The sequence below is a fragment of the Salvelinus namaycush genome, chromosome 9 (assembly GCF_016432855.1).
Source record: "Salvelinus namaycush isolate Seneca chromosome 9, SaNama_1.0, whole genome shotgun sequence".
Taxonomy (NCBI): domain Eukaryota; kingdom Metazoa; phylum Chordata; class Actinopteri; order Salmoniformes; family Salmonidae; genus Salvelinus; species Salvelinus namaycush.
The window spans coordinates 53,866,707-53,882,136 of record NC_052315.1 but is presented as its reverse complement, the minus strand read 5'-3'; the positions used below and the strand labels follow the sequence as shown (position 1 = coordinate 53,882,136).

The window sequence follows — 15,430 nt, the reverse complement described above, 5'->3', positions numbered from 1 at the left end:
GAGACGTTACCTGTCCTACATACTCATTCTTACTCTAATTTTAAACTAAATCAAAAGAATATGATAAAATAGAACTAAAAACATTCTGTGATCTTTACTACAGAGTGGACCTAAAAAAGTATGCAGCCTGACTACCTGTGTAACTTCAGAAAGTCTCCTTGAGTAAGAGATCTCGGTTTTGTAAGTAGACTGCTGACTGAACGAACAGGCCAGACAGAGAAGTACCGTACTGTAGAAAATGGAAGATTCCAGGGTTCAATTCCCCGACTGTCCTTGTAAATAAGAATTTGTTCTTGACTGACTTGCCTAGTTAAATAAAGGTTACACTAAGAGCATAACATTTCTACACCCTAATTGTATAATTGTAGTCTACCCAATACCCAAACGGAGATTCAGTGAAAAAAGAAATCACATTGATTTATCAAGACCAGTCCCCATGCTTGTCTCAGAGCAGCGCAAAATGGTGTATTGTTGTAGGCTATTGCTTAAAATCCTATTGCTTCTATCTTCAATATGCTCTTTAAATAAATAAGGCATACACCACTTTTAACAGCACATTACTCAACACTAGTGAGACTCATGTTGCCTACGGTAGGCCTACAGTATATCAAAAAATATGACGTGACTCTCCGCCAATAATTACATATGGAGGATTGGAGGATTCTAAATTAAAACCAAAAGCCACCTCATGGGTCTCCCGGTGGCGGCAGGCACTAGCATTTTGCACTCCGGGAGTCCCCATCCACTCCGGAGGCCCCATCCACAAAGTATCTGTCACGATCGTTATGAGACGAATGAGTGGACCAAGGCGCAGCGTGGAAAAAAGACATCTTCTTTTAATGAAGGAAAAAACAAACACTTATAAACGAACAAAACAAACGATCGTGAAGCTAAACCGAACTAAGTGCACACATGCAACATAGAACATAGACACACAATACATAGAATGCCCACCCCAACTCACGCCCTGACCAACTAAACACATACAAAAACAAGAGAAAACAGGTCAGGAACGTGACAGTATCAAAATACACAAAGGTGTTGGTAAAAGTATATCGTCCTGCTAATAGTCCATAATGGGCTATTATAATACTGTACATGGTGTCCAAGTCAGGATAACCAAAACATTTATTTATTAAAGACTATCAGAAAAATGTTGGTACTTATTTATTTTGATCCAAAGCCATGAATGAGTGAGTCACTCATCCACACAACTTGATAATTGTTCACGATATTTTGGAGGTTATTTCGTTTTCAAAAAAACGAAAGTGAGCAATTGTAATCTGAATAAAGGCCAAAACATTTGTTTCTGTTTTTAGATGTAATACATAATACTTTTTGCTGTATCATTTGTTTTGTCTTTTCTGGTGGATTAAACTGAAAGTACAACCAATCACGGCCGGTTGTGATACAGCCAACCTAACTAAGAAATACATTTGATGATAGAATTCTCTCCCTACCCTCCTTCTAGACAAGTCTATTGTCCAGCTACCTGCTAATAGCCATAATGGCGCTGTACAACGTGACCGTGTGTGTTTGAAAGAGTATTTTCCAGTAAGCAACAATTTGTTTATGTCACACCCTGAACTGTTTCATCTGTCTTTGTGATTGTCTCCACCCCATCCAGGTGTCGCCCATCTTCCCCGTTATCCCCTGTGTATTTATACCTGTGTTCTCTGTTTGTCTGTTGCCAGTTCGTCTTCTTTTTTCAAGGCAACCAGAATTTTGTGTCTCAGCTCCTGCTTTCCAGTCTCTCTTTTCTCGCCCTCCTGCTTTTGACCCTTGCCTGTCCTGACTCCGAGCACGCCTGCCTGACCACTCTGCCTGCCCGACCCTAAGCCTGCCTGCTGACCGGTACCGTTGCCCCACCTCTGGTTTACCGACCCCTGCCTGCCTTGAACTGTCTATTGCCTGCCCCTGTTGGAATATTAAACTATTGTTTATTCGACGTGGTCTGCATCTGGGTCTTACCTTCACACCTGACAGTTTACCTTCATTAGACAACTTTGTTACAATATTTCTGTAAATCAGTGATATTTATTCCCATAGTATTTCTTTATGGAGCCATTACTAAATAAACTTCGCATTTTGAAAGAGTATTTTTATAATTATTTTATTAACGATTATTTTATTAATAATGCCATTATTAGTTACATTGTTTTAGTTTGAACGTGCAGACTGGAACTAAGAACAGCGGGAACGTCTCCCTAGTCAGCTCCATTATTAGTGCAACGCCCCTTAAAGTGTTGCTCTGTGCTACCCAGTGTGGCGGGGTGGCGGTCCACCCCCCCCTTCCTCTTCCTCCCTTCCCCATGGGCTAGGTCTGTCTTCTGTGCGCAGCTCTACAGCCCATCCTGTGCCCCCTGCCCTCGTGCCTTGAACCTCGTGTGCTTTCAGTGGATACAGCTGGAGAACTGCAAGGCAATCCCATTGTGTGCCACTCGGGTGCATGACCAATATGACCCATATATATTGTCCTGCTAATAACTGTGTTAATAATATATCTGCGAGAATATCCAAGGGGCTTTTATATAATTCTAAATTAATAATAATCATAATCGCTTTGTTTAAAAAAATAACAATATTTTGGAGATGATTTTGTTTTCAAATAACGTAAAATGAGAGAGAAAAACGCCAATCCTGAACATGGGGTGAGACATTGTTACTAATTTGTAAATAAAGCCAGTTTGTTATTTAGAATTATTTATTTATCTTTTTAGAGGGAGAGAAACCAAATACCTACAGTCATCTCATGGGTCTCCCAGTCGAGGCCAGCACAGGTATTGAACCAGCATCTGTTGCAACACAGTTTGGACTGCTACGCAGTGTCTTAGATCTTTGCACCACTCAAGCACTGTACAACGTAACCAGTCGGGAGAGGGCTACAATACTACAGTAAGAGCAAAATAATCCTAACAAAATAAAATAAAATAAAACCTTAGTGTAACAACAGTTTTAGTAAGTAATACTGAAGTCGTGCACAATTATCAGTTTCTATTTAGGTTTATGTCGCCCATTCATTGTCAGTTAGAGACACAGTAGGACCCAAAAGCATAATCAGTGCTCTAACTCCCCCTTGTGGTGGTCTGGAGCAATGAAGTGGTGACGCAGGGTACCGTACTAAACCACAATATTACCTCTAAGTCCCGCAGCATAATAACAAACTTTTAGTGGAGCAACCACTGTACTAATAATGTTCAGGCTTTTGTTCCACCCTAACACACCAGAAACAACAAAAAAAACACACTCACCTGATGCTCTTCTAATAAATCGACTCATCACAGGAGCTGAAAAAAAGTGGAAAAGCGAGGTGTGAGGTGATCATATAGGATTACATTGGAATCTGTTGTGGTGAAACTGCCATGTCAGTTTGCGATATCACGACGACGAATATCACTTCAAACAACGAACACTGTTTTATTCCCTCAGACATCATTGCATATCATTGCACACGCGATAGAACAGCAGTGTGTCCTACGATTCTTTAAAAAATTACTTTTCTGGAAGCTCATCTCCTCCTTTTCCGAAACAAAACAAAAACAATAACAAATGCGCCTGGGACTGTTTCACCTTTTGCAGATCTCAACTTTAAGGCCAAATCAAGAAATATTGCAGTGATACCATACGTGTTCTACATTTTTTTAATCAAAGCTGGCAACTGAATGACAGGTGAAAAGGACTTTTAACCTACTGTGGATTGTTATAACAATGTTGAACACAGATGTTACCTAAAGCTGAATGCATATCCTCTCTTTTTGATAACATCATCAATACCGCCCATGTGCAGCTAACATGGCTGCCATGGAATTGGTTGTGTCATGTAAATGCATCATAATACTTTTGGTAGAAACCTCAATGTCCAAACTCTCTATTATATCTTTGCTTTGCAAAACACCAGGGAAGCAAGCACCCTTTGCTAACCTAAAACTCCCAATAAGGAAGTGATGCTGAGTCCTTTGACGTGTGTTTTGCTTCTCTGATCAAGTAACTGTCCAATGAAAATCTAACTTTTAAAAGTTCATATTCAATCAAATGTACCTATAAAGCCCTTTTTACATACCCGATGTACAGAAACCTAGCCTAAAACAACCAATATTCTGTTAACTCATACCCAAATAACTCATCCTATACTTTTATTTGTGGCCAAAGCATGAATTGGAGAAAAAAACACTTCAAAAAGCCCACCTCAAACTTGTTTCTCAAACAGACTGTTTGAAAAATGCTTGCTATTGCCTCATAGAGGATGATGAGCTGGCCAATCAGCGGTCTACTCGCATGAATATTTTTAATGACCGGTATACGCCCACATCAATCTATTTTTGGGGTACGCCTACATCATTCTAACACAGAAAAGCTGCATTTTAACACACTTAATTCACATTTTATGGAAGAAAAACCATTTCCCTCATATTGTAATTCATTATAGGTCATATTTCATAGAAATCTGGAAACACTGGACAGTTACTTTAAAATGAGAACAAAATGTAATCTTAGTGAATCACACCTACACATGAAAAATACCAGCCTTGTCTCATAGACTAGACGTAACATAGTAAACGTAAATCCGGGACACTCAAATTAGTATGAAATCGTACGTTTGGTATGGTTTCCTAAGACAGAAGTTTACTTTTGGCAAAAACAAAAGGAGGGTGGTCGGTCGCAGTGGATGGGAGATGTATAACGCGAATGTCTAGCAACCCAAAGGTTGCATGTTTGAATCTCATCATGGACAATTTTAGCTAATTAGTAACTTTGCAACGACTGACTACTTTTTAGCTACTTAGTATGTTAAGCTAACTTTTCCCCTAACCCTAACCCTTTAACCTTTTCACAAGTGAGTTCCACCCAGAGTGAGTTTTTTTATGCGCGTCATGTCAGAATGCACTTACTGTTCCAAAATGTGATTGTTACGCAGCCGGACAATTAACCCGTGCGGCCTGCTAATTATCTATAGGCTATTATCTACTTGTCAAATTCAAATTATTTTCAAACAAGTTTTATTTACCTGCCATTTCCTGGTTGCAAAAATTCTAATAGTTTGCCTAATTTCAGTTTTTGTGACAAAACAAGCAAGTATAGTGTAGAGAATAATTGAACCATCTAAACCGCTGTGAAATAGTTACCATAACCCAAAGAATGTGAAATGTCAGAATAATATTAGAGAGAATGATTTATTTCAGCTTTTATTTCTTTCATCACATTCCCAGTGGGTCAGAAGTTTACATACATTCAATTATTATTTTGTAGCATTGCCTTTAAATTGTTTAACGTGGGTCAAAAGTATTCGGTAGCCTTCCACAAACTTCCCACAATAAGTTAGGAGGAATGGGCCAAAATTCACCCGACAGAGCTGGTGTAACTGAGTCAGGTTTGTAGGCCTCCTTGCTCGCACATACTTTTTCAGTTCGACCCACAACCTTTCTATAGGATTGAGGTCAGGGCTTTGTGATGGCCACTCCAATACCTTGACTTTGTTGTCCTTAAGCCATTTTGCAACAACTTTGGAAATATGCTTGGGGTCGTTGTCCATTTGGAAGACCCATTTGCGACCAAGCTTTAACTTCCTGACTGATGTCTTGAGATGTTGCTTCAATATATCCAAATAATTTTCCTGCCTCATGATGCCATCTATTTTGTGAAGAGCACCAGTCCCTCCTGCAGCAAAGCACCCCCACAACATGATGCTGCCACCCCCGTGCTTCACGGTTAGGATGGTGTTCTTCGGCTTGCAAGCCTTCCTCTTTTTCCTCCAATGATGGTCATTATGGCCAAACAGTTCTATTTTTGTTTCATCAGACCAGAGGACATTTCTCCAAAAAGTACAATATTTGTCCCCATGTGCAGTTGCAAACCGTAGTCTGGCTTTTTTATGGCGGTTTTGGAGCAGTGGCTTCTTCCTTGCTGAGCGGCCTTTCAGGTTATGTCGATATAGGACTTGTTTTACTGTGGATATAGATACTTTTGTACCTGTTTCCTCCAGCATCTTCACAAGGTCCTTTGCTGTTGTTCTAGGATTTATTTGCACTTTTCGCACCAAAGTACGTTCATCTCTAGGAGACAGAACGCATCTCCTTCCTGAGCGGTATGACGGCTGCGTCGTCCAATGGTGTTTATGCTTGCATACTATTGTTTGTACAGATGAACGTGGTACCTTCAGGCGTTTGGAAATTGCTCTCAAGGTAGAGGTCCACAATGTTTTTCCTGAGGTCTTGACTGATTTCTTTGGATTTTCCCATGATGTCAAACAAAGAGGCACTGAGTTTGAAGGTAGGCCTTGAAATACATCCACAGGTACACCCCCAATTGATTCAAATGATGTCAGTTAGCCTATCAGAAGCTTCTAAAGCCATGGCATAATTTTCTGGAATTTTACAAGCTGTTTAAAGGCACAGTCAACTTAGTGTATGTCAACTTCTGACCCACTGGAATTGTGATACAGTGAATTATAAGTGAAATAATCTGTCTGTAAACAATAGTTGGAAAAATTACTTGTGTCATGCACAAAGTAGATGTCCTATCCGACTTGCCAAAACTATTGTTTGTTAACAAGAAATCTGTGGAGTGGTTGAAAAAGAGTTTTAATGACTCCAACCTAGGTGTATGTAAACTTCGGACTTCAACTGTATAGGCCTAAGGCCAAGACAATAAGAAGACACAGTGGCATAAAAAATTCAACCACACATTTGTTTCATTACAAAACCGGAGAGCGACATCTGTCCGGTGAAGTCCACAAAACATATGGCATGTAACAAAGAGTTACATTACCGACAGCATGGTCAAGCAAAGTAATGTTTCCAACATTTACGGACTACTAAACAACTAGATTTAGAACCCCAGAGAGTTGGTTCTAAAGAAAACAGGAGCTGCCTCCACTATTCAAGCACCATTTCAACATCATCTAATCACATATGCTTAGTCTAAAACACTGACTAACTAAAAAAAATACCAAAAACTAGTTAGTCCAATCAACGTAATCTAATTACAGTATGATGTGGCTCTCCATGGTATTGCTTTCTGTGTGTGTGTTTGTGTGTGTGTGTGCGTGCATGCGTGCGTGCAAGTAGAAAAAACATGTTGACTCACCCTACTTGTAGAGAAATGCCAATACCATCCTCCTCTTTCACGTTGCCTAAATGGTCTGTGACTCATACAGTACACGCTTTTAGTTTTTGTTGTCCTAGGCTACCTGGCGTAAAATACTTGCTCGCTAGCCTAACTTCCTTTCATGGGCAACGATACACCAGACCAGCTGTGAGCTGGTCTGGTGTGAGCTGGTCTACAGCTGTGAGTCTGAAAGAGCTTTGCACTCCGGGATTGTACCATACAGTATGTGACTCCACCTGGATTCGGTCTTATGTAGCAAAATGTGAAATTGTGTTTGTTACATTGGATAAAAGTAGAAACTCAGAGCTACAAAATGGTATATCGTACACTGCATTTGAAGAACAATCGGAAAGTAATTCTGCTTTGAAAGTTGATCAACTTGTAAACTCACTTTTGAGAAAATCGCCTTTGAATGTTTTGGTATCTAGTGAAGAGCTCTTCTTTGTCTACACCCATTCAGCATCGTTCACACCCTCTTAAGCTTTAGCAACACCCATCTCTTTTCGCTCTCGGAGCGCACACTTGACGCTCTGGCCAATGATTTGTTTACCTCTGGATAACATGAAAACAGCCTAACCAGCTCTGCTGGCAACAATTTCATTACACTTTTTTGTAGACGTTTACTGACACCGGCCATATTCAACGGGTGTTGTACACACGTCACGTAACGTTACCTAATGAGCCAACCAGCTAACATTAGCTAGTTAAACAACAATGAACAAAGTTCCAACACTACCTAACATTAGGCTCTAACTAGAAAAGCAAACAGCTCTGGGAAATGAATAATAATGTCTGCTAGGGAGCCAGCCAGCTAACGTTAGCTAGCTAGCTAACAGTACACTTTAGCTTAAGACATACAGCTAGATAGCTAGGTAAACAATGATCCTAGCTAGGTAAACAACTAAGGTTATATATGTAACCACGTTATGTGAGCTATATGGATCACTCCAATATATTGATATCACTCCGCGGCGGAGGGATACATCCGAAGTGAGAATTTACAGATTTACTGTAAATGACCACATCCTGAATGACCACATCCCTCTGGATCAGGGAAAGCTGTCGAGACACCTCCATCGCTTCCCGGAGGATCTCCTCCGTGCCCTCCTGCAGCCGGGGCAACAGAGTCTGCAGGTAGGCCTGCAGCAGCATGGCCACGTTGGTAAGGTGGCCAAGAGAGCAGAGGGACCCATATGTGGCTTTCAAGTCCGCATCAAAGACTCTGGAGGGCTTCAGTCGCGGGTTCCGCCCTATAATCTCCTGGTCTGGGAGGACCATGGCAGCTATCATGGTGTCCATGGTCGGGTACTCCCGGAGGCCAAGTGACTCTGCGCCCGCAACATAACTCCATGGTCCAGTCTCTGTTGTGAGTCGGAAGCGCCCCCTGGCAGAGGCCCAACTCTCCTGCAAGGCCTCACAGAGATGGGGACAGATGGAGAGTCCTTACTGTCCACCAGTTTTGATATCCAGTGCAGTGGCTACCCGAGTGAGTAGGCTCCTAATAGCCTCTCGAGCAGCTGGGGGCCATGAAGCCCCGCTGCCGGTTTCTGATGGCCTGTCAGCCTGGTAGCCCCGCTCACGGTGGTGAACAGTGCCAGCATCGTCCCCCAGGAACAGCCTATCACTGGCCAACAGGGAACAGCTGTTGTCGCCAATGAAGCTATCAACCTCCTGCCACAGGGCATGCGCCCTCCGTTCAACGTGGTCCCAGCGGCTGACTCCTGCCCCCGTCCAGGACTGGCAGCAGATGAGCTCTGCCTGCGTTGGCTCCGGCCACGCTTTCTGGGAGGGGTACTGGGCCCAGGAGAGGGACTAACAACTCGCTGGCGCACCACTCCTGAGGTAGGGAGCTCGTCCCCAGCCTGATCCCGAGCCTTGCCGATCCACTCGCACATGGCCTCCAATCGCGCCAGGCGATGGCGTTTTGAGAACACCACACAAAACAGGCATCCAGTAGGGCGCTCCACTGCCATCTCCGCGTGGCTCAAACCCAGGCAGTGCATACACAAGGTATGCGGATTCTCAGTGGGGATGCCATCATCACACCTGTCACAAAGGGAAGCCATAAGCTCAGCCAAGCTAACAAGGCCACGGAGCAGGGATCTGACGCCCTGCAAGAGCTTATGTCTTGACCTGCTTGGAGGAATAGGAATCTGGTGAAGGAAAAATTACCCAGTACCTCTGCAAAAAATGGGGAAGACCCGTGTGGGAAAAGGCCACTCAATGTTGTCTTGGTAAGCAACTCCAGTGTATATTTGGCTTTGTGTTTTAGGTTATTGTCCTGCTGAAAGGTGAATTTGTCTCCCAGTGTCTGGTGGAAAGCAGACTAAACCAGGTTTACCTCTAGGATTTTGCCTGTGCTTTGCTCAATTCCGTTTATTTTTATCAACCAAAAAAACTCCCTAGTACTTGCCGATGACAAGCATAACCATAACATGATGCAGCCATCATCATGCTTGAAAATATGAAGAGTGGTACTCAGTGATGTGATGTGTTGGATTTGTCCCTTTGTATTCAGGAAATAATTTTCCTTTACCACATTTTTAGCAGTTTTACTTTAGTGCCTTATGGCACTAAGAGGACGCAAGTTTGGAATATTTTTATTCTGTACAGGCTTCCTTCTTTTCACTGTCATTTAGGTTAGTATTGTGGAGTAACTACAATGTTGTTGAACCATCCTCAGATTTCTCCTATTACAGCCATTAAACTCTGTAACTGTTTTAAAGTCACCATTGGCCTCATGGTGAAATCCCTGAGTGGTTTCCTTCCTCTCCGGCAACTGAGTTAGGAAGGACGCCTGTATCTGTAGTGACTGGGTGTATTGATACATCATGCAAAGTGTAATTAATAACTTCACCACGCTCAAAGGGATATTCAATGTCTGCTTTTTTTTACCCATCTACCAATACGTGCCCTTCTTTGCGAGGCATTGGAAAAACTCCCTGGTCTTTGTGGTTGAATCTGTGTTTGAAATCCACTGCTCGACTGAAGGACCTTACATATAGTTTTATGTATGCGGTACAGAGATGAGGTAGTCATTCAAAATCATGTTAAACACTATTATTGCACACAGAGTTTACTCCTGAACTTATTTAGGCTGGCCATAACAAAGGGGTTGAATACTTATTGACTCAAGACATTTCAGCTTTTCATTTGTAATTAATTTGTACACAATTCTAAAAACATAATTCCACTTTGACATTATGGGGTATTGTGTTTAGGCCAGTGACGCCTTTCTCTGTCCAGTTTCAACTGAAATTGTCCAACATGAACTGCACTAGCTAGCTAACTAGCTTAGCTCGTCGCTAGCTTGGTTAGCTAGCTAGGTTGGTAATACATGGTTGGCAAATTTTTATTTCACCTTTATTTAACCAGGTAGGCCAGTTGAGAACAAGTTCTCATTTACAACTGTGACCTGGCCAAGATAAAGCAAAGTAGTGCAACAAAAACAACAACACAGAGTTACACATAAACAAATGTACAGTCAATAACACAAAAGAAAATAAAAATAGAAAGATCTATGTACAGTGTGTGCAAATGTAGAAGAGTAGGGAGGTAAGCAATACATAGGCCATAGAGGAGAAAATAATTACAATTTAGCATTAATACTGGAGTGATAGATGTGCAGATGATAATCTGCAAGTAGAGATACTGGGGTTCAAGTGAGCAAGAGGGTAAGTAATTGTTACGAATCCCGCCGAGGCTGGTGCCTCTTCCCGTTCGGGCGGCGTTCGGCGGTCGTCGTCTCCGGCCTACTAGCTGCCACCGATCCCCTTTTCTGTTTTCATTTAGTTTTGTCTAATTGGTTGCACCTGTTTTGTGTTTAGGGTTAGTGAGCTATTTAAACCCAGTTGGCCCGCCGACTTTTGTGCGGGCTTGTTATTCTGTTTTGTGGTGTTTGTTATAGAGTGGATTTTGTCCTAGTTATTTTTTGACTGTATCTTGACGCGCCCTTTTGTTGTGTGGCGTAGCCGTCTCATTTATATTCTTGTTGGAATATTAAAATATCCACTTGCTCGGAACTACCCTGCTCTCTGCGCCTGACTCCTTCATTCACCATTGGAATCGGTACAGTAATAATACGGGGATGAGGTAGTTGGGTGTGCTATTTACAGATTGGCTGTGTACAGGTACAGTTTTCGGTAAGCTGCTCTGACAGCTGATGCTTAAAGTTAGAGAGGGAGATATAAGACTCCAGCTTCAGAGATTTTTGCAATTCGTTTCAGTCACTGGCAGCAGAGAACTGGAAGGAAAGGCAGCCAAAGGAAGTGTTGGCTTTGGGGATGACCAGTGAAATATACCTGCTGGAGCGCGTCCTACGTGTGGGTGTTGCTATGGTGACCAGTGAGCTGAGATAAGGCGGGGCTTTACCTAGCAAAGACTTATAGATGACCTGAAGCCAGTGGGTTTGGCGACAGATATGTAGTGAGGGCCAGCCAACGAGAGCATACAAGTTGCAGTGGTGGGTAGTATATGGGGCTTTGGTGATAAAATGGATGGCACTGTGATAGACTACATCCAGTTTGCTGAGTAGAGTGTTAGGGGCTATTTTGTAAATGACATCTCCAAAGTCAAGGATCGGTAGGATAGTCAGTTTTACGAGGGTATGTTTGGCGGCATGAGTGAAGGAGGCTTTGTTGCGAAATAGGAAAAGGGGTTGAATATTCTAGCCGATTCTAGATTTAATTTAGGATTGGAGATGGTTAATGTGAGTCTGGAAGGAGAGTTTACAGTCTAACCAGACACCTAGGTATTTGAAGTTATTTGTAGTTGTCCAAATAGGCAACAGTTTAGGTAGCTAGCTAAATTGTACAGCCAGCATTTTGTCTATAGTGATGCTGTTACAATTACCAAACATTTGGATAAACAAATAATTTATCAAAATATGATGTATGACAGGATCCGATGTTGTATGCAATTTCAATTGCATTTGAATTGCTTCGTGTATCAGCAAGGTTGCTTGAGATGTCAATTGGAACTTGCAGCTGCACCAGAAATGTCTTCGTGTGACACAGGCTTAAGAGGTGCAGGAGCTCAAGCAGTAGAAGAATTAGCTGCCGGTACTCCGCTCTGGTGGGGTCCTGCTCAAGACAAGTACTGTATACTATTATATAATGATATTGTCACGATCGTGTGGAGGAGAGACGGACCAAAACGCAGCATGTGGAAAATAAGCCATCTTCTTTTATTTTTTTCTACGAAGATGAACATGAAACGAAACACTATTACAAACTATACAAAAAAACAACAAACGACCGTGAAGCTATAAACGTAGTGCACACACACAGGCTACAAACGTTCAACATAGACAATTCCCCACAAACAGCTAAAGCCTATGGTTACCTTAAATATGGCTCCCAATCAGAGACAACAATAACCAGCTGTCTCTAATTGAGACCCAATTCAGGCAACCATAGACTTTCCTAAACACCTACACTCAACCATAGACACAGCTAGACAACTATACTAAACATAAACCCAACTACTCTAAATAAACCCCCTAAACCTTACAACCACCCTAGACACTACAAAACCCACATAAATTACCCATGTCACACCCTGACCTAACTAAAATAATAAAGAAAACAAAGAATACTAAGGCCAGGGCGTGACATAACCCCCCCCTTAAGGTGCGAACTCCGGGCGCACCAGCACATAGTCTAGGGGAGGGTCTGGGTGGGCTTCCTTCCACGGCGGCGGCTCCGGTACTGGTCTTGGTCCCCACCCCACCATAGTCACTACCCGCTTACGTAGCCTCCTCCAAATGGCCACCCTCCCCATTAACCCCACTGGATTAAGGGGCAGCACCGGACTAAGGGGCAGCACCGGACTAAGGGGCAGCACCGGACTAAGGGGCAGCACCGGACTAAGGGGCAGCACCGGACTAAGGGGCAGCACCGGACTAAGGGGCAGCACCGGACTAAGGGGCAGCACCGGACTAAGGGGCAGCACCGGACTAAGGGGCAGCACCAGGATAAGGGGCAGCACCAGGATAAGGGGCAGCACCAGGATAAGGGGCAGCACCAGGATAAGGGGCAGCTCCGGACTGAGGGACGACAGCTCCGGACTGAGGGACGGATCCTGGCTGGACGGCTCATGGCTGGCTGACGGATCTGGCTGCTCATGGCTGGCTGACGGATCTGGCTGCTCATGGCTGGCTGACGGATCTGGACGCTCATGGCTGGCTGACGGATCTGGACGCTCATGGCTGGCTGACGGATCTGGCAGATCCTGTCTGGCTGACGGCTCTGGCAGATCCTGTCTGGTTGGCGGCTCTGGCAGATCCTGTCTGGTTGGCTGCTCTGGCAGATCCTGTCTGGTTGGCGGCTCTGGCAGATCCTGTCTGGTTGGCGGCTCTGGCAGATCCTGTCTGGTTGGCGGCTCTGGCAGATCCTGACTGACGAATGGCTCTAGCGGCTCCTGACTGACTAACGGCTCTGACGGCTCGGGACAGACGGGCGGCTCTAATGGCTCTGGACAGACGGATGGCTCAGACGGCGCTGGGGAGACGGATGGCTCAGATGGCGCTGGGGAGACGGATGGCTCAGATGGCGCTGGGGAGATGGATGGCTCAGATGGCGCTGGGGAGACGGATGGCTCAGATGGCGCTGGGGAGACGGATGGCTCTGGCCGGATGAGGCGCACTGTAGGCCTGGTGCGTGGTGCCGGGACTGGAGGCACCGGGCTAAAGACACGCACCTTCAGGCTAGTGCGGGGAGAAGGAACAGGGCATACTGGACCCTGGGAGCGCACATTAGGCCTAGTGCGTGGTGCCGGCACTGGTGGTACCGGGCTGGGGACACGCACTTCAAGGCTAGTGCGGGGAGCAGCAACAGGATGCACAGGACTCTGGAGACGCACAGGAGACTTGGTGCGTGGCGTAGGCACCGGTGGTAATGGGCGGGAGACACGCACCATTGGACGAGTGCGTGGAGGAGGAACAGGGCTCTGGAGACACACTGGAAGCCTGGTGCGTGGTGTAGGCACTGGTGGAACTGGACTGGGGCGGGGAGGTGGCGCCGGAAATACCGGACCGTGCAGGCGTACTGACTCCCTTGAGCACCGAGCCTGCCCAACCTTACCTGGTTGAATGGTCCCCGTCGCCCGCCCAGTGCGGGGAGGTGGAATAACCCGCACCGGGCTATGTAGGCGAACCGGGGACACCATGCGTAAGGCTGGTGCCATGTAAGCCGGCCCGAGGAGACGCACTGGAGACCAGACGCGTTGAGCCGGCTTCATGGCACCTGGCTCAATGCCCAATCTAGCCCTACCAGTGCGGGGAGGTGGAATAACCCGCACCGGGCTATGGACACGTACAGGAGACACCGTGCGCTCTACTGCGTAACACGGTGTCCGCCCGTACTCCCGCTCTCCACGGTTAGCCTGGGAAGTGGGCGCAGGTCTCCTACCTGCCCTCGGCCCACTACCTCTAAGCCCCCCCCCAAGAAATTTTTGGGTTGTACTTGCGGGCTTCCAGCCTTGCCTCCGTGCTGCCTCCTCATATCGCCTCCTCTCGGCTTTCGCTGCCTCCAGCTCTTCACGAGGGAGGCGATATTCTCCCGGTTGTGCCCAAGGTCCCTTTCCATCCAAAATCTCCTCCCATGTCCATGAATCCTTTGTTCCTTGCTCCTGTTGCCACTGATCACGCTGCTTGATCCTTGTTTGGTGGGTAATTCTGTCACGATCGTGTGGAGGAGAGACGGACCAAAACGCAGCATGTGGAAAATAAGCCATCTTCTTTTATTTTTTTCTACGAAGATGAACATGAAACGAAACACTATTACAAACTATACAAAAAAACAACAAACGACCGTGAAGCTATAAACGTAGTGCACACACACAGGCTACAAACGTTCAACATAGACAATTCCCCACAAACAGCTAAAGCCTATGGTTACCTTAAATATGGCTCCCAATCAGAGACAACAATAACCAGCTGTCTCTAATTGAGACCCAATTCAGGCAACCATAGACTTTCCTAAACACCTACACTCAACCATAGACACAGCTAGACAACTATACTAAACATAAACCCAACTACTCTAAATAAACCCCCTAAACCTTACAACCACCCTAGACACTACAAAACCCACATAAATTACCCATGTCACACCCTGACCTAACTAAAATAATAAAGAAAACAAAGAATACTAAGGCCAGGGCGTGACAGATATGCCATTTAGCAGACACTTTTTCCCCAAAGCCAGACTCAAACCCACTACCATGGCATTGCAAGAGCCATGCTCTACCAACTGAGCTACAGAGGACCACCATATATCTACTGAATTAAGTAATGATCCACGGGGCTTGATCTATTCCATTCTAT

At 44.8% G+C, this 15,430-nt stretch overlaps 1 protein-coding gene across 1 annotated transcript in view; it reads right to left on the bottom strand.

Annotated features, from left to right (window-relative positions):
- The window catches only part of LOC120053326 (cAMP-dependent protein kinase type II-beta regulatory subunit-like), a 30,498-nt gene that overhangs the window by 9,896 nt on the left and 5,172 nt on the right, over positions 1-15,430 (bottom strand). Inside the window, exon 2 of the mRNA XM_039000452.1 lies at positions 3,252-3,287. Within this exon, the coding sequence (XP_038856380.1) occupies positions 3,252-3,287 (36 nt within the window). The remainder of the gene's footprint in view (positions 1-3,251; positions 3,288-15,430) is intronic.